The sequence below is a fragment of the Strix uralensis genome, chromosome Z (assembly GCF_047716275.1).
Source record: "Strix uralensis isolate ZFMK-TIS-50842 chromosome Z, bStrUra1, whole genome shotgun sequence".
In the NCBI taxonomy this organism is placed as follows: Eukaryota; Metazoa; Chordata; class Aves; order Strigiformes; family Strigidae; genus Strix; species Strix uralensis.
In genome coordinates this window covers 23,667,493-23,692,898 of record NC_134012.1, presented here as the reverse complement: position 1 = coordinate 23,692,898, position 25,406 = coordinate 23,667,493, and the positions used below count along the sequence as shown (strand labels likewise).

Here is a 25,406-nt window from a genome sequence, read left to right as displayed (position 1 = left end):
GCACAACTGCCAGTGTTTTCTAAGAAAACTAAGCCAATATGGAAACTAAACCAAGTGTTAGTGATTTCCCCCTCCCCTACAGCAGATGAAGGGCACTGTTCATGGCTGTGGCATTTAGGTTTCAGCTCCAGTTTCTTAAGCATGTTAGTTTACAGCCAGGTTGCTGGTGCTTGACAGTTGATACAGGTACAGGAAGCATGTCAAGGGCTGAGATGCTGGACTGGGATTTCGGGTACAGTTCCCCATAGCTCCTCCAGTTGTGCTGGTTTAAAGAACCTAAACGCAAGACTTAGACATCTTGCATGGGAATCCCTTTATCTTTCCCCTTTCCAGTTCATTTTCCAAGGTTATTCTAAAACCTGGGTGAGATAACAGGTACCCTGCTGCCCAAAAAACCTTTACAGTGACCAAGAAGTGGGAATGAGAAGCCCATGGGGTGGAGTATTTTTGCCAGTGTTCTTTTGCACTGTGAGAAAAGACACATGGCTCTGTGCTCGCAGAAGCGTGGACCCTGCATATGAACTTTCAGTTTCTGGTTTTGCAGTGTGGTCAAAAGCTTTGTGAGGGCAAGGTCCTTGAGATGAACATAGAGTTTATGCAGAGATCAATTTCATCCTTACAGGCAAGACCAGCTATCCCTAAATTTGGTGTTTTACTTTCTGTTTAGTGAGCAACAGAGGGGTTTGTTGCAGGTCTCTGCTTGTGAATCTGTCATTTTAATACCATCTGTAACACTTCAGGACGTTCAGCTCTGAGAGACCTGACACTAACTACTTAGAAGGCCCATGTCTTCTTCATGTTTTTTATATCAGTTTTTTTTTTAGGGCGTCAGTCAAGCAATGGCAAAATAATCAGTTTACAGCTGAGTTGTCCCCCACTGTACATATGCATCCGTCACTTTTTCCTTTTGAGTGTTTACTCTGATTAGGTCTTTCCTGTTTTCCTCTTAAATTCTGAATGCTTGTATATTTTCCTTGTTAGTGCTGATGAATGTTCTTTTTTCCACTGGCATGTCAGTGTGTATGCTGCAGTCATAACTTCTATTACATTTCTATCTTCATTGCAGAAATGACATGAGTATTTCTCAGGTGCAACCCAGCATGCAGAGTTAGTACAGGCTAAAGAAACTGGTCCATAAACCTGCAGCTGTTTTCCCTGTTTATAATGCTGTTACCATCCCACCCTGAAAAACAAAACACTGCTGAGCCAAATGTAGGTATCTCTAGAAATCATGTGCCTGCCAGAGCTAATTAGCTGGATAGAGAAGGCTGTTTTTTTCAGGCATAGTTCTGCTTACTTGAGATTTGTGTGCTGCTGTTGCAAAGTAGAGTGACTCTGCACCAGTTGTGTGAGTGCCCTGCAGGATCCTGCTCAGGGTCCCTCCTGGGCTCAAGGTAAAGGTACCTTGCGTCAGAACAGCCTCTGCCTTTCATCAGAGAGGAAAATGACAGCCCAAGTCTGTGGATTTCAACCTCTTAGCATGGAAAACAGAGGAAATCCCTCACCTAGAGAAAGCGCATTCATCACCTTCAGTCTGGAGCACAAAACAGAGCCCTCCATCCAAACATAATGTTTGCTGGATACTGAGTGCTAAACATATATGCATATGTACACCTACCACAGTACAAAACCTCTCCTTCTGCATCTTAACCTCTTAGATGTCCCTTCTTAACTCCCCTTCTTGTCACCTAAATTAAAGTCTTCTGTGCCGCCTGACAGCTCCTGTGGTCCCTGATCTCAGCATCTCTGCAGGAGGTTTCATTCGCTGCGTCCACCTGCAGTCCTCTCAGAAACTGCACTGTCAGCCTGGCCTACACTCGTGTGACCACCTGCTTAGGTCAAAATCCCACCAAACACACGGTCCAGACTTCCTTTAGCAGTCTGGTTCATCCTCTTCCCCTGCATTATTGAATGGTTCTGGTCTGAATTTTGCAGGGCGTGATGTCTGATAGCTACAGGCTATAAAAGAGAAAGGCTGCAAGTAGCCTTAGAACTTTATTTTTTTCCCCCATCACTGGGAATTTTCAAGCCCCAGCTGGAAGAAGCATCATGGTCTGATCTCATGGCTGACCATTTAGCAAATCCCAGTGATCAGATAACTCTTAGGCCAATGAGCAGCAATACTAACAGTCTGTTTTACACTACTTCTACATCATCTGGATCTCCGTTTTTTGTCTTTTTTTTTTCCCCTACAGTACTCCAGATACTGTAGTTGTTTATTTAATTGGCTTTATTGCCGTCTTTCAAACACCAGCCTGAAATCTGTTAAGAAGCCAGGAACAAGGGAATTAGAAGGTTTCCTTGCCAGGTGTCAAATGACAATTAAAGCACGTCCTTTTTAAACTGGGCTAGAAGAAAAGGATGTTATTCAATATTTAACAGGTCTACACAGGAAGAATGTAAGCACTTTGTATATGCATGTATGTGTACATGTGCACTCTGAATGGATTTATTACTGTTTAAGCCATTATATGGCATGTTGCTTGAAATAGGTGTGATATTAATGCGGCCCAAATTTGCATGCCTCTGTTGTATCTTGTTACCGAAAAAGCAGGCAGTTCTCCTTATCACGCAGCAGTTCTGATGATACGAAGCTCACTAAAAAATACAGCATGCAAAACAGCCTTTGGTTTGCATTATGGTTTTAGTTTTTGAACTGCTGTAAAAAGGCAGCCCAAAGAAAGTCCAAATTTTCCAGTGAGGTCTGTGGTGCCCAGATGGTTTACTGATGAATGTATACAACAGCTCACATGGAAACTGTGCCCTTGAGTATTTCCGTTACCTCAGTACCTCAGCAGCATTACCTCAGCCTTTAAGCCTAGACGGTACAGATGATATAAAATTAAGCAAAAAGGTATCAGGCAACTTCCTATGGGTAGTAATGCTTGGTATATGACTCCTGTGCTATCTAACAAGAACATTCAGGCTGAATGATCCGTATTTTTCCTGCCACAATTAGGAATTCAGACCCACACAGAGCCTGGGAGATTCTCAATCTGATTTCAGTGGGAAAAGGGCGGTTTGCACCTATGAGTTTGTATACATTCTTAATGTCACATAGGAAATCTGTGTCCCTACCAGCTTCACCCATGTTTCTAAATCCTGGCAGCTGTGTCTCCACCCCTTTCCTCTTTAGTAAGTTGTTGTTAATACTGCTTCTAAAAGGAACTGAAGAAAGGATCCGGGGGGGGGGGAAGAAAAAAACAACCAAGCAACAGAAAACCCTCACAACAAAATGTCTTGCAAAATAGAGTAACAATGTTGCATCTGTCCAACTTGTTTTAATGGTGAGGATAGGCTGGCACTAAGAAAGCAGAAACCAAGGAAGTGAACCAAGAGGGGAGGATAAAAGAGGAGTAAACAAGTAAAAACAAAAGAGCAAGTAGCCAGAAAGTAAGAAAATATAAATCAAATCAATGATTAGGCCTGCGTGTGCAAGAGCACATCTGCATGCATTAGAAGCAAACTTTCACTGAAAGACAAAACAATTCATGACAAACCTTCTACAGTTTTGAGCTGGTGCACAAAAAATGGTGACTTATGATAACCCCAAATTACAAGGAGGCTACCTGTTTAGAACCTTACTCACATCAAATGAGTTGCCTCACATTACATGTACTCATAGTGTTTTCATTGTCATAAATTAACTAATATCCAGTTCATTTGAAAGAAAAAGGACTACTTTCTTCCTCTGTGTTTTGTTGTTGCTGACTTCTACGCACTCCCATTTTTCAGTCTCTTACTGGATCATATAGTTAGGAAAATGTACCAGGCTACAGAATATGTATCCTGAAAATGCTGCTTAGTGATTCACTTGGGAAGAAAAAGAACATACTAGTAAACCCCAAGTCTCCCAGCTTCACAATGTAATTTCACCAGACAGCACAGCAGAATATTTCAAATGTCTTTATCAACAAGGTATAAATGTATGTGGATCTACTAATTGTTTCCAGGGATAGGGAAGGAAAAGAAGCCACCTTTGTGTTGACTTCTAAACTCATTAAGTACGAGCAGGGCAATGGCTGACCTCAGTGACAAATGATTTTTTCATTTCACTAGGTATTTTTAAAAATTTCCTAGGAAGAAAAGTCAAGATGAAACAGTATTTTTTGAAAGCTTTCTCCCTGAATCATAGCATGAGGGGGAAAATTCGTCCTGTATCAAATTGTTCCATTTCAGCAGAACAAAAGATTTTGTTTCAAAATATTTTGCATTTTTTAAGTTTTTGTATTAATTTTGAGAAAACATTAAGTGGTTTGGAGCAGTATTTTCCAACAGTTCCTTGTAAAAACACTGCAATTAAGCCATTTAAACTTGGAGATGAGGGGCTTGCCTTTAAGAGAAAAATGGTGGTTCAACAAACCACCACAAATTGGTGAGTATTAACTATTTGCATACTGCAGGGGAGCAAACTCTCCCTTTTTCCATCTTCAACAACTTGAGGCTGTGACAATTTTGACTCCCTCTAATGAAAAGTGTTATCAGCGAGTGCCACACAATTGTGCATCCTTGCACAATTAAAAAGTGGGGAAAAATTTCCCAGGTGGGTTCCTTAAGTTAGATCACTGCATCTCTATTTAGGTACAGGAATTTCACAAGCAACTCAATCTGTCAAGTCCCTGAAAGGAGCAATCCCTCCCTCCCTTCTCCCTACCTGCTCACTATCACCTTCTCCTTGCCCTCTGCCTTGTGATTGAACAAGCATTAATGAAATCTTGTGCTGAGCAGGGCTGGGTAAGAGAAAAAAATATGTCCCACTAGCTTGGATCAGTGCCCTGATCCTTCACTTAAGACGTGGTGGCAGAAAGGCAGAAGCAAACAGCCATGGGTAAGAAAAGTACTGGGTGATGCTGATCTGTTGTGGTCAAAAGAATATGGTCCAAAAAGCTGTGAACAGCTACAGCTCTTTCTATAGACAACAGGAGTTTTAGGTAACTATCCGTGTTCAAAAGTGTTCATCTTAGCTTATATTACAGATTTTTCTGTTGTTCAAAAGTGAGAAAATAAATATGGTGATATATATAAAAATAGAGAGAGAGAAAAAGGGAATATTCCTTCACCTACATAAATCATGGCAATAAAAGGAGGTTAGAGTTAAAGTAATGGAGAATCTAACCCTGATTAAAGTGTATCCCAAATCACAAGCAAAACACCTTAAGGAGTGAGTGCCATTAGGTCTCAACAAGAGAAACAAGAGTGCTGAATGTTTACTACCTAGCAAAACTGGTGTATTTTCTGAGCAGCCTGTGTATTTTATTACCCAGTATCATGCTGCAACAGCAGAAAGCATGGATGGATATCACAAAGTGTTATTGTCAGGAGTGGGCAAAGTACTGGTTCAAGAGAAACTCCTAACACAACTGTTTGACTGCCAGCTTCCAACAACTGCTTCCAGTTTCATTGTCTGGAGTGCGGAAGCATTAGAAGACACCTATTCCTCTAATTATTGCTGCATATTCATGGTTATATCCCATACTGTGATTTCTAAAATGAATGTGCATATCTGAAAGATGTTACGGGAGTTGGGGTGAAGTGATACCAAGGTATATTTTTAGTTAATCTGTACATGCTTTTGCAGAAGTGGATAAGAAGATTACTGTTTTTCTTTTAATTAGTTCTGTCTGTTTTACAAATAATTCATGTGGCCCTCGTGCACTAGGAAAGCAGTGTGAATAATAAGAGTGAAAGTTGTTCCTGATGACATTTGAAATACCTAGGAAACTAGGGCTCATTGAAATAATTTTAACATGTTTTATTTTTGTGTGTATGTGCATGTCTGTCTGTCTTCTACAGGCTGGAACAAGAAATACAGAAATTAGAAAGTGAGGAGTCCCAAATATCTGCCAAAGAACAAATCATTTTGGAGAAACTAAAGGAGACTGAGAAATCCTTCGACAACTTGCAAAAGGTATTTAAAAAAGACACCCAGGCACAGATTGAAATCAAGGTAGACTCTTAGTGAAGTAGACTGAAAGCAGCAGTTATAATTCATGCACTTATGGGAAGATTGAGGACAGTTGCAGAGCATGTAGCTCAAACCAGGATGAACAGGACTAGAAAAGATACAGGGGTGTCAGATCGACTTTGGTTGGGTTATTTGGATTTCCCCTTCCCCCTCTAGCTTTTTTTGAAGAGGAAGTTCAGAGATTATCTCTCTAGCTTATCTGTAGGGAAACAATGTGAGCTTTCAGCCCCACTGAAAGATGTCAGCAGGATCCTGAAAGGCATCTCAAACTTCCCTGCTCACAGTGGCACCCAGAAATAGTATCACTCACCAAAAACACAGCTTCTGAACATTACAGCCTGCAAGAAACAGCAGTGTTCTCCTTTTAGTTACACCCTGTCCCTCAGCCTCTAATGGCACCTAAACCTGAGGAGCTGCATCCCCAGTTACCAATTTAAAAATTACAGACAACCATAAAAGCAAGCCTAGCATAAAAATCAAGACTTCACACAAATTATACCCAAAATATGAAAGGTTTAACCAAACATCTTATTTTTTCCCTTCACAGAGTTTCTCACCACAGGATGGTGGTAAGTGCCTTTTTATTATGCTTTGCTTTTAACAAGAGTTATTACTATAGCTTTGTTGCAAAGGTTTACAGAGTGGGGGTTCTCTTCATTGTATGTTTCTGATTTATTGCAAGAGTCATTACCTTTTTCTTTGGTATTGTTATAGTGCAAGCACAAACGTCATTACTGTGGTGAAACACTATTCCTCTGGCAGAGCTCCACCTCTTCTTATGTGCACACAAGGGTAAAACCAGCATGGATGACTTAAAACAGACATCATACAACTTCTATGTTATTGACTCCTTTCACCATGATAGCCCCGTATTGCAGACTCCTTTTCACCTCTCTGTGCTCAATCTTCTCCACTGTATGTGCTCATGCTCTGTTAATAAACAGTTAAATACAATGAGGACTATTCCTAATATACAGGAACAATTATTAACATTAGATTACTTCGCTGATGAACGATATTCTTTGCGCGATGATTCTTACAACAGGAAAACTTGCATGGGTGGATGAGAATGTAGTAATTCCTAGTTTATGAACTCAGTGTCACACTGTGTGTGATCAGTCTAAATAATGAGTTATAAATATATTTAGGTGTTTGAGTGAGCAAATAATATGGTTGGTTCCCAGGAAGCTAGAGAGACCCTTGTAGTGCCTCTCCAGGACCCTTAGGACCCAGGAAGGATATCATGATGATCCATCTGCAGAGAAATCTGTGCTCCAGACACTCATTCTCTGTACATGTCTTTGAACTGACAAGATTCAAAATACTGAGGTCAATAGTAGCTCCTCCAGCTGCTGACAAAGTCATACCCAGCTGTACTGTGAGTACGGATGAGGAATATGTAGGATGATCCTAACATTAAAGCACGGGGACACAATGGAAGGTTAATATGTAGTATGTGAGTAACTTTAGTATATGAGCTGACTTGAAGCTGTCTTTCTGAGGTGATTAATATTACTTAGTAAGAGGGTTTTCTTTTTAACTCGAAGATCTACTTCAGAAATTTTCACTTCTGTTAGCAATATAATTCAAATCTTACATTAAAACCCATTGTTAAAAAAAAAAAAAAAAGTTCCATGCTCCATGGTAAGAACTTACTCTTCCTTCCTCCTGGAGCGTCTGAAATTGGCTACCACAAAGTACATAAAGATCCAGAATGGCAAGTATTTTGTACCTATGCAAAGTTTCACCATGGTTGTTGGTAAGTTTCCAAAAGAGGAATAGTGCCTAAAGGAATTAGTACCCAAAGTGTGCAGGAGCTTTTATGACTCCAGCCTGCCTTTTCACACATGTTGTGATAAAAGGGGAATGAAAGGAAGCCCCAGGTAGTAACTATGAAGCAGTAGTTTCCTCAAAGGTATTTTCTTGTAGCAATGTAGTATTTCATTGGGTTCAAGAGGAGCCTCACTGATCTCCAGATTTTGCCTAGTTTCACTTAATCCCTCCCTCACAGACTGAGCCAGAAGCAAAGACAGCTCGTGATTTCTGAAGAGTAACAGAAAACTGCAAAATTATGCCAAAGAGAAGAGAGTGCCTCAGGAATAAATGTGCAAGCCGAGGGAACAGGGAGTAAAGGCGTTAACTGGTGCCTCTTCTCTTTCAGGCCACTTGCTCTCTCTATATATATCTTGTTTCTTCCTCTCATCAGCTGCTCTCTGTGGGCTGAGGCAGGCCCGGGTCATCCTCTAAGCAGTACCATACTCTGCACCTCTAGGGATGACCAAGGCTGCAAGCTGTCCTGTTAGCCCTGCCACTGGGGGCACTATGTGACCACACATCTTCACATGGTGAAAGACTAGCAGGTCCTCTGTTTTCTTTCTGACAACAGTCTGTGAGGGTTACTGATCAGAGGAGGAAGAAAACACATAGATAGCTAACTGCGAGGACTTTGGTACCATAGATTTTTCCTTCCTTCAAAAACTTGTAGGACTTGCTTTGTTGTAGCAGATCAGTCATCTGGCAACTGTCTGTAACACACTGCAGGGGAAGATGGTAGGAGCCACTGGGTAACATGGGAAGGCTGTGTAAAACACATACACAAACCAACACTGACCTGTTGGGGTAATTTCTTCAATTGATGTAATATCCTGAAAGACTTCAAGTCCATAAGCCTCACCTTAGTTTGCTCTCTGTCCATCCTTCCCTTTATTCTAAATGCGATGACAGTACAGAAAGTGATTTATCTCACCATTGTGTCCCTGCGCATGTTTTTGTGCCGTATATGCGGTGGTGATGGAGGTTTTGAGTGTGCAGAAAGCCCAGAGGGGTCTAGATGAAGGCTGCAAGGGAAGGGGAGAAGTGGTGGTAGTGCCAGTGGCTGATAAAGTGACTCTCTGTGTCCTTCCCACCCTTCCCAGAAAACAGCTGGTTTTGTCAATGAGCATTTCTGAGCTTGAAGTGATCCAGGCACAAAAACCATAAATCCCACATTTTCCAGTGTACAAACACACTTGTCTTCGTAGATTACCACGCAAGAGAAAGCAGAGCAGAAGTGCTAAGGCTCAGGGCTGTGGCCCTGTCACCTGCAGTCATGCTTCTGCCAGCAACTTGGTGGCTTGTCACTGACAAGCTCTCCATTAAATTAGGCCTGAGATGATGCTAGGAATGACATAATTTGTTGCTGCTCACAGCTGCAGTCAGAACCAGGCATGCTGTAGTGCTATGCTGCATGCATTGTGAACAGCTGGGAAGGAGAGAGAGCTCTTACTCTGTATGTGTATGTTTATGGCTCAATGTATATATAAAATAAAAGCCACATTAAGATCTGATGTAACTCCCTTGTCTGTTGAATTTGCCTCAGGGGTAAATTTGTCCTTTACGGTCTTTGGCCATCTGTACACAAACTACATGTTGCTACTTCAGCCAACATACAGAAGCCACTATTACAGTAACTACAGTTTGCACAGACCTCTGTTTGAATTTGGTATGTATTAGCATACATTTGGCAAAGATGTGGCTCTGGAAACCTGGTCTGGACTGTATAGTTCCCAGCACATGGCTTAGACAGTTTTCAGGTTTTCTGTCCTCTGATCCTGAACATCTGTACAGCCCAACAGCAAAACAGACAAGCATGTCCTCAGAGGAGTCAAGTACAGATCTTTGTAGACCACTTTTCATGTGTCCTGTAAAAACTCATCAGCAATTGTTTTTTAGTTGTAGGTTTTAAGTAACTTTTTAATTTGATCTGCATCTATGGCTGCCACAATTACAGCACCTCTGGTCACCTGAGCAAAAAACATTGATCACCACCCTCTGAGTGCAGCCTGTTAGCCAATTTCCCATCCACCTCACAGACCACTCATCCAATCTGTATCTTGCCAGTTTGTCCGGGAGAAGGCTGTGGGAAACAGTGTCAAAAGTTTTGCTGAAGTCCAAGTAAACAACATCCACTGCTCTCCCCAGGTCAACAGAAGGTGTTATTTTGTTGTAGAAGACAATCAGGTTAGTCTGTCATGATTTTCCCTTGGTAAATCCACGCTGGCCTTTCTCAATCACCTGCTTCATTTGGTTTGTAATAGTTTTCTAGGGAGGACTCAGTCCATCGCTTTCCCAAGGAATGAAGTAAGACCAATGGTCTTCTAGTTTCCTGGGTCCTCTTTTAGTGCCTTCCTGTAGATGGGTATAACATTTTCCCTCTTCCAGTCATCAGGGACATCCTGATATTCATGACTTTCAAATATTATAGTCTTCTTGCAACAATGTCAGCCACTTCTCTTAATACTCTGGGGTTGATTCCAATCAGACCCATGGATTTATGTGGGTTGATTTCTTGTGAGAGGCCGCAGACCAGCCCTTCCTCCACTACTGGTGGGTCACCACATGAGTTGTAATAGCTACTTGATCTTGTGATCTGGGGTCCAGCTACACCAGTAAGGACAGAGGCAAAGAAGGTATTGAGAACATCTGCCTTGTTAGCATTGTTAGTGACTAGTTCCCTGCCCTATTCAGTAATGGGCCTATGTCTTCCCTGTGCTTCTGCTTACTGTTCACAAATCTGAAGAACCCTTTCTTGTTGCACTTGACATCTTTGGCCAATTTCAGTTCTAGCTGAGCCTTAGCCTTCCTGACTGCATCTCTGCATGCCCTAGCAAGGTTCTTGTAGTCCTCAATGGCTATTTGGCTGCCTTGCCATAGCCAGTATGCTTCTTTTTTGCTTTTAATTACACTTGAAACCTCATTGTTAAGCCATGGTGGTCTTTTGTTCATCCTTCTTCCTTTGTTTTTGTAGAGGATGGACTGTTCTTGTGCTTCCAGGAGACTATTCTTGAACAACTTTCAGTACTCACAAGCTCGTTTGCCCTCCATGGATGCTTCCCATGGAATCCCTCACAGCTGGGCTCTGAGCATATTAAAGTTGGCTCTTCTAAAATTTGGGGTCTTCATCCTACTACTGGTCTTCGGTGTGCTCAGCAGGATCTTAAACTCCATAATGTTTTGGTCACTGTATCCAATGCTATCATTGCTAATTATGTTGTCAAGTAAGTCTTCTCAGTTTGTGAGCAGTAAACCTAGCAATGTGCTACTCCTAGTCAACATGTCCAGCATCTATAGCAGGAAGCAGTCCTCACTGCATTCCAGGAACCTGATGGATGGCTTGTGCATGAATTTTATTTTTTTTCCAACCAGTTACCCAGTCTGGGTAACTGAAGCCACTCATGAGGACCAGGTTCTGTTGGCCAGAGACTTCCCTGAGCAGCAAAAGTAAGGTTTTGTTGGCTTCATCATCCTGATTGGGAGGTCAGTAACAGATACCTAACATAAGGTCTCCTTTGGTGATGATCCCTCTGATCTTGATCCAAAGACATTCATTCAGTAGAACTGTTAGAACTGTCATGGTCTCCAGAGCTCTCCTCTATAAAATTTCTCTTTCACATAAAGTGCAACTCCACCTCCTCTTCTTCCCTTCCTATCTTTCTGAAAGTGTAGCCATCCATTGTGGTTTTCCCATTATGTGAGTTTTCCCAACAAGTTTCTGTGATTCCTATAACATCTCTCAGACTGGGCACAGAACTCTAGTTCCTCTGCTTGTTGCTCAGATTACATACATTGTCATACATGCACTTGAGGTGGCTGAACTTAGGGTTCTTGCCTTTGGAAAGGGTTGGGGCATGTTCCTTACTGCTCTGGTAGGTACACCCATCCACCCTGTTGCTTAAGTATATACAGGTATCAGCTGTGGAACCTACCTCCTAAATTCATTAGTTTAAAGCATGATTCACTAAATCAGAGTCAGGCTTGTAGCAAAGCTTCCTGCTTAAACCTCCATTCATGGTCTTACAAACATGGTGGGAGGGTCATAATCTCTGTTCCCTCTGATATAGCCCTGTGGAGCCCCAGAGGACTTTGCAGGTGGAACAGCCCTGCCCCAGGAGCCAGTATTTGCAGAAGACCTACCACTAATTTTAGAAGTAGTCAGACTTTTTAAGGATAATCCAGCCCTTGGAAAATGAGCTCATCTGACATTTGGCCACAAGCCTCTGCGTGGGAGCTATTCTGAGCAGTTCTGAAGGTTTAATTTTGTGTAAGCACCCTTGGAGGATTATCTTGCCCCACATATTTTCCCAAGCACTTGTCTGATAATGTGGAAGAGTGCCATAGTCCTGCAACACAGTACGTTGTAAGTGGTACAAAAAGCCACAAGACATGCTTTATGGCATCCTTAGATATTAATAACTCATCAAAGGTTGAAATTAAGGTACTGAATGCAGTCAGTTCAAATGCTTTAATTTATGTTCTGTCTTCTCAGGTGAATGAAATGCTAATTTGCATCTCTTCCGCTCCTTGTAAAATTGAGTTGATATTAATGACACCTAACACTTACCTAGGTATTATCTCCTAATACAGGAGGCAAAAAAACCCCAACTTACTAAGGTCCACAGACATGTACACCATCAAAGTGAGAACTTCATCATCAAGCTGTACAACTGATCTTGCTTACTGCTAGATGTCAGCGGTGCTATCTGCCAAGATGGGCAGCTCAGTTCCCTGTACAGGCACTTGGGAAAAACAAACACTTGCAAAGGATTTTGCCTTCTGCACTGCCTAGAGAGGAGAACTGCACCCTAACCGTGCCTGTTTATTCTATGAACTGCAAAATAAGTAAGGATGATTAGCTAAGCAGCACAAGTCTGCATTGATTACACCCACGTGGGGACAGATAGGTCTGTCACTCAAGTCACTGGATGAATGTGTACTGAAACTACTGTTCCAGCAGTACACTCTACAGGGTGAATACTTACTAGATTTCTGCCATTTCCAGAACACAAAGTGCCTTCTTGTTCTGGTCCAGAAACACAGTCCCCATTTCTTTCTTCTGAGAAATTACTTCCGTTTGCAATAATGGCCGGCTCATTTGCTGGTGATATTTCCCAGAATAACAACACCAAGCATTGTACCAATTTCTCATCAGAGTCAAGAAACCCTACAAAAGAAGGCAGCTGTTGCTGGCCATTGCTCAGTCAGCTATGTCCTAAACAGTTACTTCTCCTAGGCTCTACTGCTGAAAATAAAAAAAACTTTGGGGAAACAGTATCCACTGAAAATATAAAAGCCCATTTGCCAAGACTGCCATTTGTCCACTGAAGTATGAAATAAAATAATATTTCCGTGGCTGAGTGTTTTTTCAAATTCATCTGTTGCAAACTTATACTAACTTCTTGGCTTTCTGGTATGAATTTGCACTGTGCCTCTGTGCCATCCTCCTCTGATGCAGGAAGGGAAAAGGGGACCTCCTCACCTGCACCTTCAGTGCTCCATGGGGACTGTGATTACTGTCTTCCAGCACCCAGCAGCACTGGTGGCCACTGCAGGCTGCTAAGATGGTAAAATCATTTCATTAGTACCGAACCCAGTATTCCAGCCAAAGGAGCAGAATGTGGAATTAGAGGTGGCACATCATGTCTTTGCTGAGGATGCCACCAGGTGTAGGGGGTTACCTGTGGGATAGGTGTTAGCCCATAGAGAATGTGATGAAAGTATCTCCCTCCACCAGATGCAGTCAAGCAGCCTACAACAGGACATTTCATTTTCTCTCTCCATTCACCAGTTCACTTTTATGGTCTGCACTGGTCTTCCTATCTCACCTGCTTATAACATCAAGAGGCACCAAGGAAGGCAGATTCTGCCTCCTACCCTGACACATGAACCAGGCCGTACCAAGGGATCAACAACTTGAATTATACATTGTACCAGCAAAGTACCCTTGGAGGAAGAATGCTCTGTTTCAAACCAGATAGGATCTTATGTTTGAACAGAAATTTAACCAGTTCCATGCAAAACTGAAAACATTTCCGGTTGATAGGAGAGAAAGTGATTTTTAATTTTTTTTTTTTCTTTTTCAATTTGGTTTGGTGCCTGAACTGTAAGTCAGTTATTTGCACATCTCTCCTCTGAGCTCTGCTTTCTCAGCCACTGAATCCTAGCAGAACAATATTTGCTATCTAGTTAAGTTTAACTCAGCCACAAAACATCTCCTGGTAAATACTTGTAAATTTCTTTAATGTGTCTTCTAAAGAACATATTTACTTTATACTAAACAACCATAAATTGAAATGTAAAACAAGTCACTCCTTTAAGACAACTTTCTACTAGTTCATGATTTATTAATGAGTGATGACACTTCAGAACTGGAAGGTGCTTAATACCTACTGAAAGTCACAGCGGGCACCCTATCAGTATCTATATGTGATTTCATTAGCTAAATTTCAGCTTTAAGAACAAAAAGCCAAATGCCGGTTCAATAATACCGGAAACAACCAGTGCAAAAGAGCTGGCCTTTCATCCCATTCAGTCAACACTAGCATTTTTAGGCTTTTATATCTCTATTTGAAATGTCACGTATTCTGGGTATCACGTTAGGTTTGTTCCTTACCTTCTCCTCTCTTCCTCCCATTTTAAAGGTCACGGACTTGATAAATCCAGAACCTCCTGACAAATAATTTTATGTGTTCAACTGACATAAGGTTTGAGTCATCTGGACCCATTCCCTCCTGCCTCAGCTAGTCTATTGAACACCAATCACACGACAGTGACTTTGCACTTTGTTTGCTTTGATCCAATTATCTAGTACAAATCTCCAGTGACTATTGTCAGGGCTGACAACACTCTGCTGTCTAAGCAATGAAGCCACTGGGGCTCATAACACGAATCTAACTGTTTCCTGTTCTCTGACACCAGATGCAGTAAATTACATTTACTCCCAGATCCCTGAACTCCCAACCCTCTATTCACGAACAGCAGAGCCAGTTCCTGAGTGGGACGGAGCAAGCAGAGTAGCTGGTAAGTCTCAAGGAGCAAAGTATTATAATACCAGTCCAGTAGCCATGAACTTTTTTTGTTATATTACCTTAATGGGTCTGGTGTCCTGATATAATTTAAATGCCAGGAAATGCCGCTTGATTTGTATTTTATAAATAAGTCAAGGGTTTTTGAGCCACGATGAATACTCTCAAAACAATGTAGTTGAACTACATACAAGTAGCATAGGAAATGCGTCCATTTTTTTTACATGGAAACTTTCAGTTCTTTCCATCTCTGATGATACAAATACAGGGTATCTAGGCCAAGATTTTGTCTCCTCCATCATACCCATGCAACTCCCATTAAGATGAATGAGACAGACAGGCACACACAAGATTGCATACGTGCTTCAAATGTTTATGTCATTTTATACTTATTTGTATGCCATTCTTTCTTCTCAGGGCAAAGGTGGGAAGAACTATGGCATGTTTTGTGGTTGGAGTCACACAGAGAATTTTCTAACACTTTTCAGATTGAGTATGTGTCTTAAATGTAACAACATGATTGTGGAAAACTGTATGTTTTTCTTATTTTCAAGACTCTTCTTTTCTAAACAATGTATTCCCTCTCAAGACCAAAGTGCTGGTGGCTACTTAAGAGGTGTCCCAAGGAGTGGGAATGAAAGGTGGCTCACTTGAAAAATGGGTTAACAATCATAGCAAAGCACTGTCTGCAGCTAAGACACTACCAGCTACGGGATATGCCATTTTGTTCAGAAGTCCTGTTGCAAGCAATTCCAAAAGCTTCCCTTCCACTAGTGCTTACCCCTATCTGTCTTAAAAGCAATGTGTGTTTTGTGCCATTTTGTCAATACTGAGAAAACAATCATTTCTTTCATTCTTTGGATGACCTTGAAGTCTTGTTCATGTAGTCCTTGATAAAAGTATCATATGTGTGCAATAGCTTAAAGGCACCAGAATATGTGTTCAAAGGTAGACTGTAAGCATTCATCTTAAAACAAGCTCAAAGTCTATTAAGATTTTATTTTTTTTAAAGAACAGCCTCTGAATCCACATAACAGGCAGAAGCCAGACTCTTTCATCTGCACGTTGGGATCTTCTTGTCATGACGCACTGCATCGTGTTACACTGTAATTAAAGCTTGTGCAGAAAACTTGTACTTGTGAATACAGGTTGTCATCTTCAACTACTGCTTTCAGTTCCAACTCTATTGTCAGATAGTTTTGTATTGTATTAACAGAGCACACCTTGCAGTAAATAAGCTCTGGTTAAATAAAGACATTTTAGAAATAAATATTAGTTCATTTTTCAGCTACTTTGACAAGCAGAGCTGCTAGGTTTTCCTGCAGAGAATGAACATTACGCACACAGGTAGATAAGCCAGGTTCTCCCTGGCTTCTCACTTCTCCCATGGCAATTCATTTCACTAGTGAACAGATTTCTAAGAAACTTGCATATGTTTATGCATTTACTTGCACAAGCAGCTTTAATGTGACCCCTGGGGCAGGTGATAAACCGCATGTTATGCCAATATCTAAAACACTGCTGCTGAAATCATGGTAGAAAATGGAAAGAAAATGTTGACAGTGGCAAATGCTTAAGTAAATCAACCAAACAAAATACACAAGGACTACACCTGTTAACTTTCTAGATCCAGTTAGTCAGTAGGACAGAGTCTTCCAAGCGGTGCTAGAGCTTGTTGTCCAGAGTATTCCTAACAAGTAAGACGTTATTTATCAGTACTCCATACTATAGATAAATAGATGATTCTTGCAACTCTTCTTAAATATGGCCAGGTCCATATGATTTAACTATCAGATTTTCCCTATCTGCTTCTGAATTCAGGCCCACTATACAAGTGTTCTTTTAATGCACACTACTGAATGAAATTTGTTCATCAGAACAGGGAGGACCTGGCAGATTACATCCTCTTCTACACTAAAAATAACATGGCACTCAGCTATTTCACAGAAAAATTAGCAGCCTTTACTCAAAAGTCATGCCCCAAATAATATTTTTATATCTCAAAGAAGAGGAGCAGCACAAGAGCTCCAGAGGAGCTTAGGATGCTGCTTCTCACCAAGAAGGTAGCGGTGGCCAGTCAGTGGGCAGGTCTGTAGTGCTCAGGACAGATCAGGAACTTCTGCCTATCAGAGGTTATTTTCTGGATGTGCTCTTGTTCCGTCATAGTTAACCTTTGCTTCAGTTCAGCTCTCTGCCACTCAGAAACCTGCAGTGTGTCAGTTTTATCATCTTCATGATAGGCTAGCCAACCTCTATTTTTACTTCAGTAATGTTGGAAGTTATTGAGCAATACCTGCCTGAGCAGCCCTGGTGAGGTCAAGTGATGTTCAGAGCCCACTCAACCAATAAACAAAATTCCTCTTCCTTTCCTCCTCCCCGTCACTCCCACCCAAGAAACTGCACCTAGAAGGGAGAAAATTCCAGACTGTCAGTGGTGGCACCTGTATCTTTGTTTCATTACCTCTATAAATTGGATTAAAAGCTTCAGGGCAGAGGTACTTGCCTGAGACTTGAAGGGCACTTGCCCACCAGCTCCTGGGCTGGAACAGTCCCAAGCAAGTGATCCATGCCAGCTGCTCTCTGAGCTGAACCATGGTGTAGTCTGCCACATCTCCTCAGAGCAACCTGCTTCAGAGCTTAATTGCTACCGGCCCTGGAGCAACAGTGTTCTTACTTCCAGCCTAAATCTCTCCTGTTTCAGTCCTTGCTGGCTGCCCCTCAGTCTCCTGCTGCACACCTCAGAGCAGAGCCCAACTCTCGCCCCCACAACCTCCTCCTGACTGCTCAGGCTGCTGTGGGATGACCAGGCATGAAAACTCCAGCATGGGGAGGGAGATCAGAAAACTGACATCCCTGCTTCGTTGTGAAAATGGGCATCCTGTGCTCAGGGTCATGACAGCTATAGACACAGCTAGTCCATAAACCTTTCAAAGCAGTGGTAAAACACAGTCCTTAGGGATATTCCCCTAGCTTGCAATGGCCAAGGAGAGATCCCTGCTTCTGCAGTCCATTCCAGGCTGACTCTCAAACGTAGCAATGCTCCTTCACCTATCAGCACCTCCGTCCTCTGGCTCCATGCAGTGATTTGTGTGGTGTTGCTCTTGACCTAACCAGCCCTGCCAGGGCTGACTGAGGTCTGAGCACACAGCATATAGATGGCCAAACCCCCTGTTTGGCTGGACTGCCTACCAGACTGCACTCCCAGAGGACAGAGGAGATCACCTCGCTAGGGCCAGCATGCACCCACTCAGCAACATGTGAATTTTCTGTCTAGAGCAATAGGGGGGGTCATGATGCACATCATGATAAACTTCCTATTGCTGATTAAATACTTTGCTTTAAGGATACAGAGAAAAGATTTCTACTGTGTGTGAATAATAAGACTGAAGGAATATGTTAAAGCAAGAGTAATTTTTTATATTCGTGATTTTTAAATATGAGCATAGCAAGCTACGTTGGTTCTCGGGCCTAGGATATTCTGTACTCACTTGAAAATAAGTCAGCAAAAAAAGCCAGCATGTCAGTTTGTGGTGTCCCCAGGTAAGACAAATCACAATTACACCATTGAGATTCACTGGTGGAAATGGTCACCATAAGTTTCACGAACACTTGTCACTGCCTGTGGTAATTTGTAATTAAGTCTCTGTGGATGTCTGTCCAAGTGCCAAAATGTCTTCATCTGCATACAAGGAATGCTTAAACAGATGACCACTTCTGGAAAATCTGTGAGACCTTTGCACATTTTTCTTTGAAAAGCTGTCCAGTGAGAAGCCATCCTATCTCAAAATGGGTGTTAAAGCAGTGTAGACTGCCTGTCTATTCCTCCTGTGTGGTCTCTACAATTGTCATCTTGTCACTGCTTCCTTCTTAACCTCTAGAAAAGCTTCTTTGCTATTCTAAAGCAGCATCCCTCACATGCATGTTTTTACCTGTTGTTTCATGACGCTTTGAAAATCAGTTCATTATTACTTTTTTCTTCAACTTTGTCAGTGGTGCTTAGGGCCTAATTCAGGTAAACGAGGGAGCACTTCTTGGCCATTTTGTACATTCTCTTAACCTACAAGCAGAGGTCACTGTTGATGCCTTGGTGTGGAAGCTGAGAGACCTGCCCTGCCACGCATCTGCAGGAGAAATTATCCCATTCCTGTGCAATTTTGGTTTTCCACCTGTAGAACAGGGGTAAACAATGTTTCTTCACCTCTAAAATGTTTCAAATGCCACGGATGGAAGACTTAAGCAAGAACAAGCATTGATAATAAAACAGTCTGGGTGTTAACTTGCAGCAAACAAAACTTGTTACCAGCTAACTGGCAGTTTGATGGCAGAGGAGGAAAAGAGAGTAGAGAGGTTCCTGGAAATTAGTTTGTCTCTGAATTTTGAGGCAAGTTCAGAATGGTAAGGTTGAGGGCAACCTGCATGCTGTCACCTCCCTTTGTCTAAATTATACTTAATGCAAGTGCTCTTGGCGCTCCTAATTGATCAGACAGCACCACATGGCGTGAGCTGGAAGACTAGGTCCTGTCTGCCGCAGGTATGCCTAGCCCCCGGCTGCATAAAAAGCTGTAGTGTAATAACTATCTCTGTCCACAGCATTGTGTCCCACTTCTAACGTAGAATGCTTGGCCCTTTAGAAGCAGGAGGTAGGAAAAGGGCACCGTAGTTTTCTTTGTCTGTTTGGCAATTAACCATTCACTGGCTTTTTTTGTTGTAACATGCACTTCCTCTCTTGTTTTCATTCAAGCTTTGTGCACCATGGAAATTAATGTGGAGAAAGACAAACAGACAGGAGAGACCAAGATTGTCTCTGCTTCACCTATTGGCCCAGATGAGGCCCATCAAAGAGGATTCAAAGTCTATGATGATGGTACCAAGGTAGTCTATGAGGTTCACTCTGGTGGCACAGTGGTAGAAAATGGAGTACGTAAATTAAGCTCAAAGGACGTAGATGAACTTATGCAAAAAGCTGGACAATCAAGTGTAAAAGGAGGGTATGAAACAATGACTGTGTCAGACAGAAATGCAGTAGCTGATGGAAACCTTAGCCATATGAAGGAGCAAATGCTCTTCAAGGAGGCAAAGCTGGAAATGGTACACAAACCCAGCAAAGGGCATGCTGTGAACCCTCAGCCCCAAGACAAACCCTGTGGTGGCGAAGCCCCGGAGGCCAGCACAGATCAGCCGGTGACAATGATATTTATGGGCTACCAGAACATCGATGACGAAGAGGAAACAAAGAAAGTGCTGGGCTATGATGAGACCATCAAGGCAGAGCTGGTTCTGATCGACGAAGACGACGAGAAGTCATTACGGGAGAAGACAGTGACAGACGTCTCCACCATGGATGGGAACGCCGCTGAGCTGGTCTCTGGCAGGCCCCTGTCGGACACGACAGAGCCCTCCTCTCCTGAGGGGAAGGAAGAGAGCCTGCCCTTGGAAGCTGCCCCAGGTACACAAAAGAAAAAGCGCTGTCAATGCTGTATTGTCATGTGAACACCTCCTCCTTCCCTGCTCCGGGCAGCTCCTGCTCCATCACTTACCTAGACCTCACTGTACTTCTAACTGCAATACTGTGAACTGGAAGTGAATGCCTCCATTGCCTTGCAGTTGGGTTGCTTTGCTTTCTAGTTCTTCAGGAAGAGGAACGCGTGATTATTTTCCCATCAGACATACTATTTGGGGTTTGGGGAGGGGTTGGGAGGTTTTTTGCTTCTTTTTTGTTGTTTTTTTTTCCTTAATATTGCAGAGTGAGCGATAAATGGGAAATGGAACAAATGCTTTCATATTTATTTGATTTATATATATAATATATATATATTATGAAAACACTTTTTACATTTTTCTTTGGATATCTGGCAGGCTTGATCAGGTTTCTAGGATTTTGTGGGAGTCTGAGTTTCACAGCAGCCAGATATGAGAGCCTTAAAAACACGTTGCTTCTCTTTTTTAAGAAAAATCACATTTAAACATTATTTTATAGATCCTGTTTTTTATTTCTTGGGGAAAGGCTTAGATCATTTTACTGTTTTAATTTGCTAAAACTCAGACAAGTCTTTCCCAAAAAGTTTGCATAGTTTTGTTTAATAGTAACTTTCCGGTTTAGTTTGTGGTGTCAGAAAAAACCATCAGCTGTTTCTGCTTATTGGTGATACCAAAAGTGGACCTTAATTATTCTTTCTAGAAAATGTATGAATGAGGATTTTGCCTTATATAAATCTTCCAGATTACAGTATTGTATGTGTACTTCATCTCCCCAAATTACAGTTGAAATTAACTTGACATGAAAAAGATGCAGCTGTCAGACCAACTGAAATGGAGTCACTGATCTAATTTTTTGCCTTTCAGTAACTCTGCCAATGTTTATACATGAAGTTTTCCTGCTGAAATCCAGTAGATAAGAGATATTGCTTTCTATTCCCTTAGAATATAAATGAACTTGTCTCACAGTCTGACCCTGTTCCCACTGGGTTCAGTGATGAAATTCTCAGCGCTGGGAATGAGGGCAGGGCCAGATTTTATTTTGTAATTCTTAGAGAAGTGTAATTTCTCATAGAGTGTACCTCCAGTGCACCTACATAATGACAGGTGATGGGTCTGATTCTGCCCTGCTTACCCAGGTAAAACTCCTGTGGAGACCCACCGGAGTTTTGTCAGAGCAGCTGTTTCAGGAGATCTTACAGCCGCAAGGCTAACATTTGCGGCTAACATTTTGAAAAACTGCTGGTGGTTTCGGATGCTTCATTTTCTGATGTGGGACACTTCAAAGAGGCCTGATTTCCAGTAATTTTTTCTTCATATGCCCTCTGAAAATCAGGCCTGTTAAAAACAACTCAAGGTGAAAATGTAAAAAGGTGGAGGCATCCAAAATCAGTAGACGTTTCTTTGTTTCATGGTCCTTTGATTCTTCTAACTACAGTGAAAAAGCAGCCAGCTTTTTCATGGTGAGATATTATGAGCCTGATTCTTGTCTCACACCAGTTTTGCTTAAGTGTAGCTTCACTCACTCTAGTGGAGTTATTCTGGATTTATAACTACAGAAGTGAGATTAAAAATCAGGACTTATATTTTCTGATAGTGTTAAAAAGTACTGAAGATTATTTTGAAGTGTCTTTGAAACTATCAGACTTTAAAAATCAATAGCAGCAAATGAAAAACAAAAAAGAAAGAAAGAAAGAAAGAGAAAAGGAAAGAAAAATAAAACAACAAAAAGCCTCTTTTCAGTCTGAGGTGGTTCCTATGATATTTCTGTTCTTTCTTGGATGGTGTTTTTACTGCATTCATTGTTAGTTCAGAGCATCCAATTAAACAGAGTTCTTGCTCTGTACTCTTTTCTTTCTGTGCCAGTAAAAAAGACACTTGTTCATGGTGGTTGTAATATAAGGCACACTGAAAACAAACACACAGAAAAATGCAAAATGTAGTTCGGTATGGAGCTGGTCAGTGTAACTTCTCACCACTGCCCAGGTGACAGTCAGATAAAAAAAAGCAAGCGGAGAGTAGGAAAAGACAGCCACATCTGTATGACTCCTGCAGAAATTTTGGTGGCCTCCATATGTGCTGCAGTGGCCAGATTTAATAGACTTCCACATGCTCCCTCCATTTCCCCTGGGGGCTTTTGGATGGGAGAAGGACCAAACTCACCCACAGAAGCTCTGCACATCATCTCTTGACTCAGGCTTAGGTGGTTAAGTTTTATCAAAGAGGAACAGCCGCAGAGTCCTGCATTGCAACAGTAGGTCTGGTGGCTGTTTGTCAGAAACTAGTAACCTGTGTTTTGGGTTTTTTTTGGTTCGGTTCTGTGGTTTTCTTTTTTCCCAGAAATGCTAAGCATTTACAACCCTCAACATTCTTAAAATGAGACCGTGAGTTTTCAACCCCAGGGTGGCCTGGCGAGGCTGTCCCCAGGCGCGTTTAGGACCCCAAAGCACTGCAATGCAAAGGGTGAAGCCCTTTCCATCTCGCCCCTACCCCGTGAGCACTGCGGGAGCCAGGCGCGCTTTGCAATAGTTCTCTCACTCTGGGGCCTGTTCACCTCACCAGTAACAGTCAAAAACAAACATCCATCTGTCTCCTCCTGGCCTGGTCGGTCATGTCATTGCTTACCACCCTTTCCTCTCCAGGTGTGATGCCACCTTCATGGTCACCTTGGCCTCCCAGTGTTTTCCCAGCCCAGACTTTCCCTCTGTTTCTCCTCTCCCCTATGGACATTTTTTCCCAAAGCTTTCTGTTTGGGAAATTTGGGATGTCATCTTTACCTAACCCGGTCTGTCCATGCATCTCTTCAGCCACATGCTCCCCTGTCAGATGACCTTCTGGTTCAGCACAGACTCAGCATTTTGGGGATGACTCCCTCAGCGGCCAGCTTTGGGAGATGCTTGCTGAGTCTGGGACCAGAACGTGTCTGAGACCACTACACCATCTGAGTCATAGCATGGCAGGGAGATGGTGGCACACAAGAGTCCAGAAGTGGCCCTTTAGTGGTTAGAAGTAGAGCACAAGCCTTAAACCTTAAACCTGCCAAATACCTACTGCTCAGTACTTGTAGCTAACATTGAGTGCCTAGGAAGGCCAGTGTTTTTTATGTGTTCATATGAACTCCATGATTAATGGGCCCTGATAGATCCAGAAAAGCTAAAGGTTTGTCTGCATAGGGTTTGTCTTTACAGGTCAAAGGTAGTTCCACATCTGAGGTCAGAAAAAATACAAAATGGGAGCAAATCAGTCTGAACTCAGAGGACCTTAGCTACGTTGGCTGAAACACACTTACTCCAATCATCCTCCTCCACAAGGGCAGCAGCCATGCCTGGATATCAGCTTGTCCCTTCTAGCCATTAGTCTGCAGCCACTGTTACAGGGGAATTCAGATGCGTTAGCCTAGGCTGATGAATGTAAACCGGTTTTCCAGGGCTGCTTTGGTTTTCAGAGGGATCGGTTTTCCCCTCACCCTCAGATAGGAAGCTGCCTGTGGAAATTCATGCACAATCAGGTGCGAAGGAAGAGGTCCACTCTATGGTCAAGCAGAGAGAAATTTTGTAAGGATCATTATGGGATGGGTTTTTTGTATTGTTTTAAGCATAGTCCCTGTCTGTTTAACTTATGCCATCACATGTACATTTTCAATTTCAGCATGAGGGGATACAAAAAAGTAGAGTCAGAAACTGGTTCAGTGATAGCATTTTGCCACAACAAACTGCTCGCCTTAACTTTTGTAAGAAAAACAAAAAAAAAAAAGACCTCTTTTCAGTGTATCTTTTCCTAGACTGGGAAAAAGTAACCTATGAAACTTTTTTATATTTTGTACTTTCTAAGTTTCTATGAACCCACTTTCCATGTCGTCCCTCGTTTGAATTCAGGGACTGTTTCTTTTGCAAACCACTGCATTTTACTTCCATTCTTCCTTTTTTTTAACAGAAGAAAAATACAAATCAAAAACCACAGCATTATGATTAGTGGCTAGGCAATCTCTTTCAATTACAAGAATATCAATACAGAAAGAAAAGAATTACAGGGTTGTTTTCTTTTTTTAATTTCCCGTGGCTGATGTACTGTATGGTATATGTTTACAGAACTCCTCTGGTCTGCCTTTGTGATGTTATCTAAATGAATGACAAAGTAGGTATGATGTGTCATTTGACAGTTTGCCTTAGCACTCTTGGGTTTCCTTCTTTTTGTCTCTTTCTTTTCCTTATTTTTTTCCAAAAAGTGCAGGCTGTATTCCAAAGCTGTATAAACACAACATTATCTTTCAATCCCCAGCAAGAGAAGTGTGCCCAAGCCCTTCTCCATGAAGCGTACTTTTACCAGTGCAATAGAAGACCTCAGCCCTGCAAAGAAAAATGCATATACCTAATTCTGCTGTGTGTAGAGCTATTTCAGTCAACAGGACTACTCACAGGAGAAATGTGTGTAGGTGTCTGCAAGATCAGGGCATAAGTGATTAACACAGGGTGTAGTTTGGCTGTTATTTGTGTACCTGTACCAATTTTATGCGCTGCTGAGTTTGCCCAGGGTGGTGTAATCCTAGAGGCTAACTCTAAGCATTGCTACTTCTGCTGAGAAAAACACAAACCAAAATGGTGCTTAGCATCCGGTAGGATCAGGTCTCAAGTCAGCATTGCTACCACGGCAGTGGTATCCATGAGCAGTGGGACCTCCCTGACAGCTAATATTTTAGTACCCTGCCATTGTACCTAAGTTCACTACTGATTCTTCATGCCTAAAATTATAGAAATACAACAAAATCATCAGAGCAGAAAGATAGCATGCAGAGTTGCTAGAGAAATAAACGTTGTTCTACCTTTTGGTTTAGTCCAACATCCAAATGGCATACTTGGAAAGTAAGTGGGGATATAATAGAAAACGTAGTATTTTACATTTGTGTATTTTTTTAAGGAATAAATATTTTTGTAATGAGATACAAACCCTAACTGGGAATTGAGTTTCTGAATATCATCCTTCCCATGACATTGAGCCTTTGAACTTTTTCATATGTTTATGACAATGCCCAGCTTCTTGGGATCTTTTGTAGACCTAACCACAATTTTCTCCAGGAAGCAGGACCACAACACTTTTTAAAGAGTAAAGTTAGAGGAGTAGAATCCAAT

At 41.9% G+C, this 25,406-nt stretch overlaps 1 protein-coding gene across 4 annotated transcripts in view; it reads left to right on the top strand.

Moving 5' to 3' along the window:
• The window catches only part of PALM2AKAP2 (PALM2 and AKAP2 fusion), a 271,234-nt gene that overhangs the window by 104,064 nt on the left and 141,764 nt on the right, over window positions 1-25,406 (top strand). For 2 of the 4 annotated variants that reach the window (XM_074855285.1, XM_074855284.1), the window contains exons 4-7: window positions 5,794-5,908; window positions 6,513-6,534; window positions 14,699-14,800; window positions 19,547-20,251. In XM_074855285.1, the coding sequence (XP_074711386.1) occupies window positions 5,794-5,908; window positions 6,513-6,534; window positions 14,699-14,800; window positions 19,547-20,251 (944 nt within the window). The remainder of the gene's footprint in view (window positions 1-5,793; window positions 5,909-6,512; window positions 6,535-14,698; window positions 14,801-19,546; window positions 20,252-25,406) is intronic. The other 2 variants (XM_074855286.1, XM_074855287.1) reach the window with 2 other exon arrangements.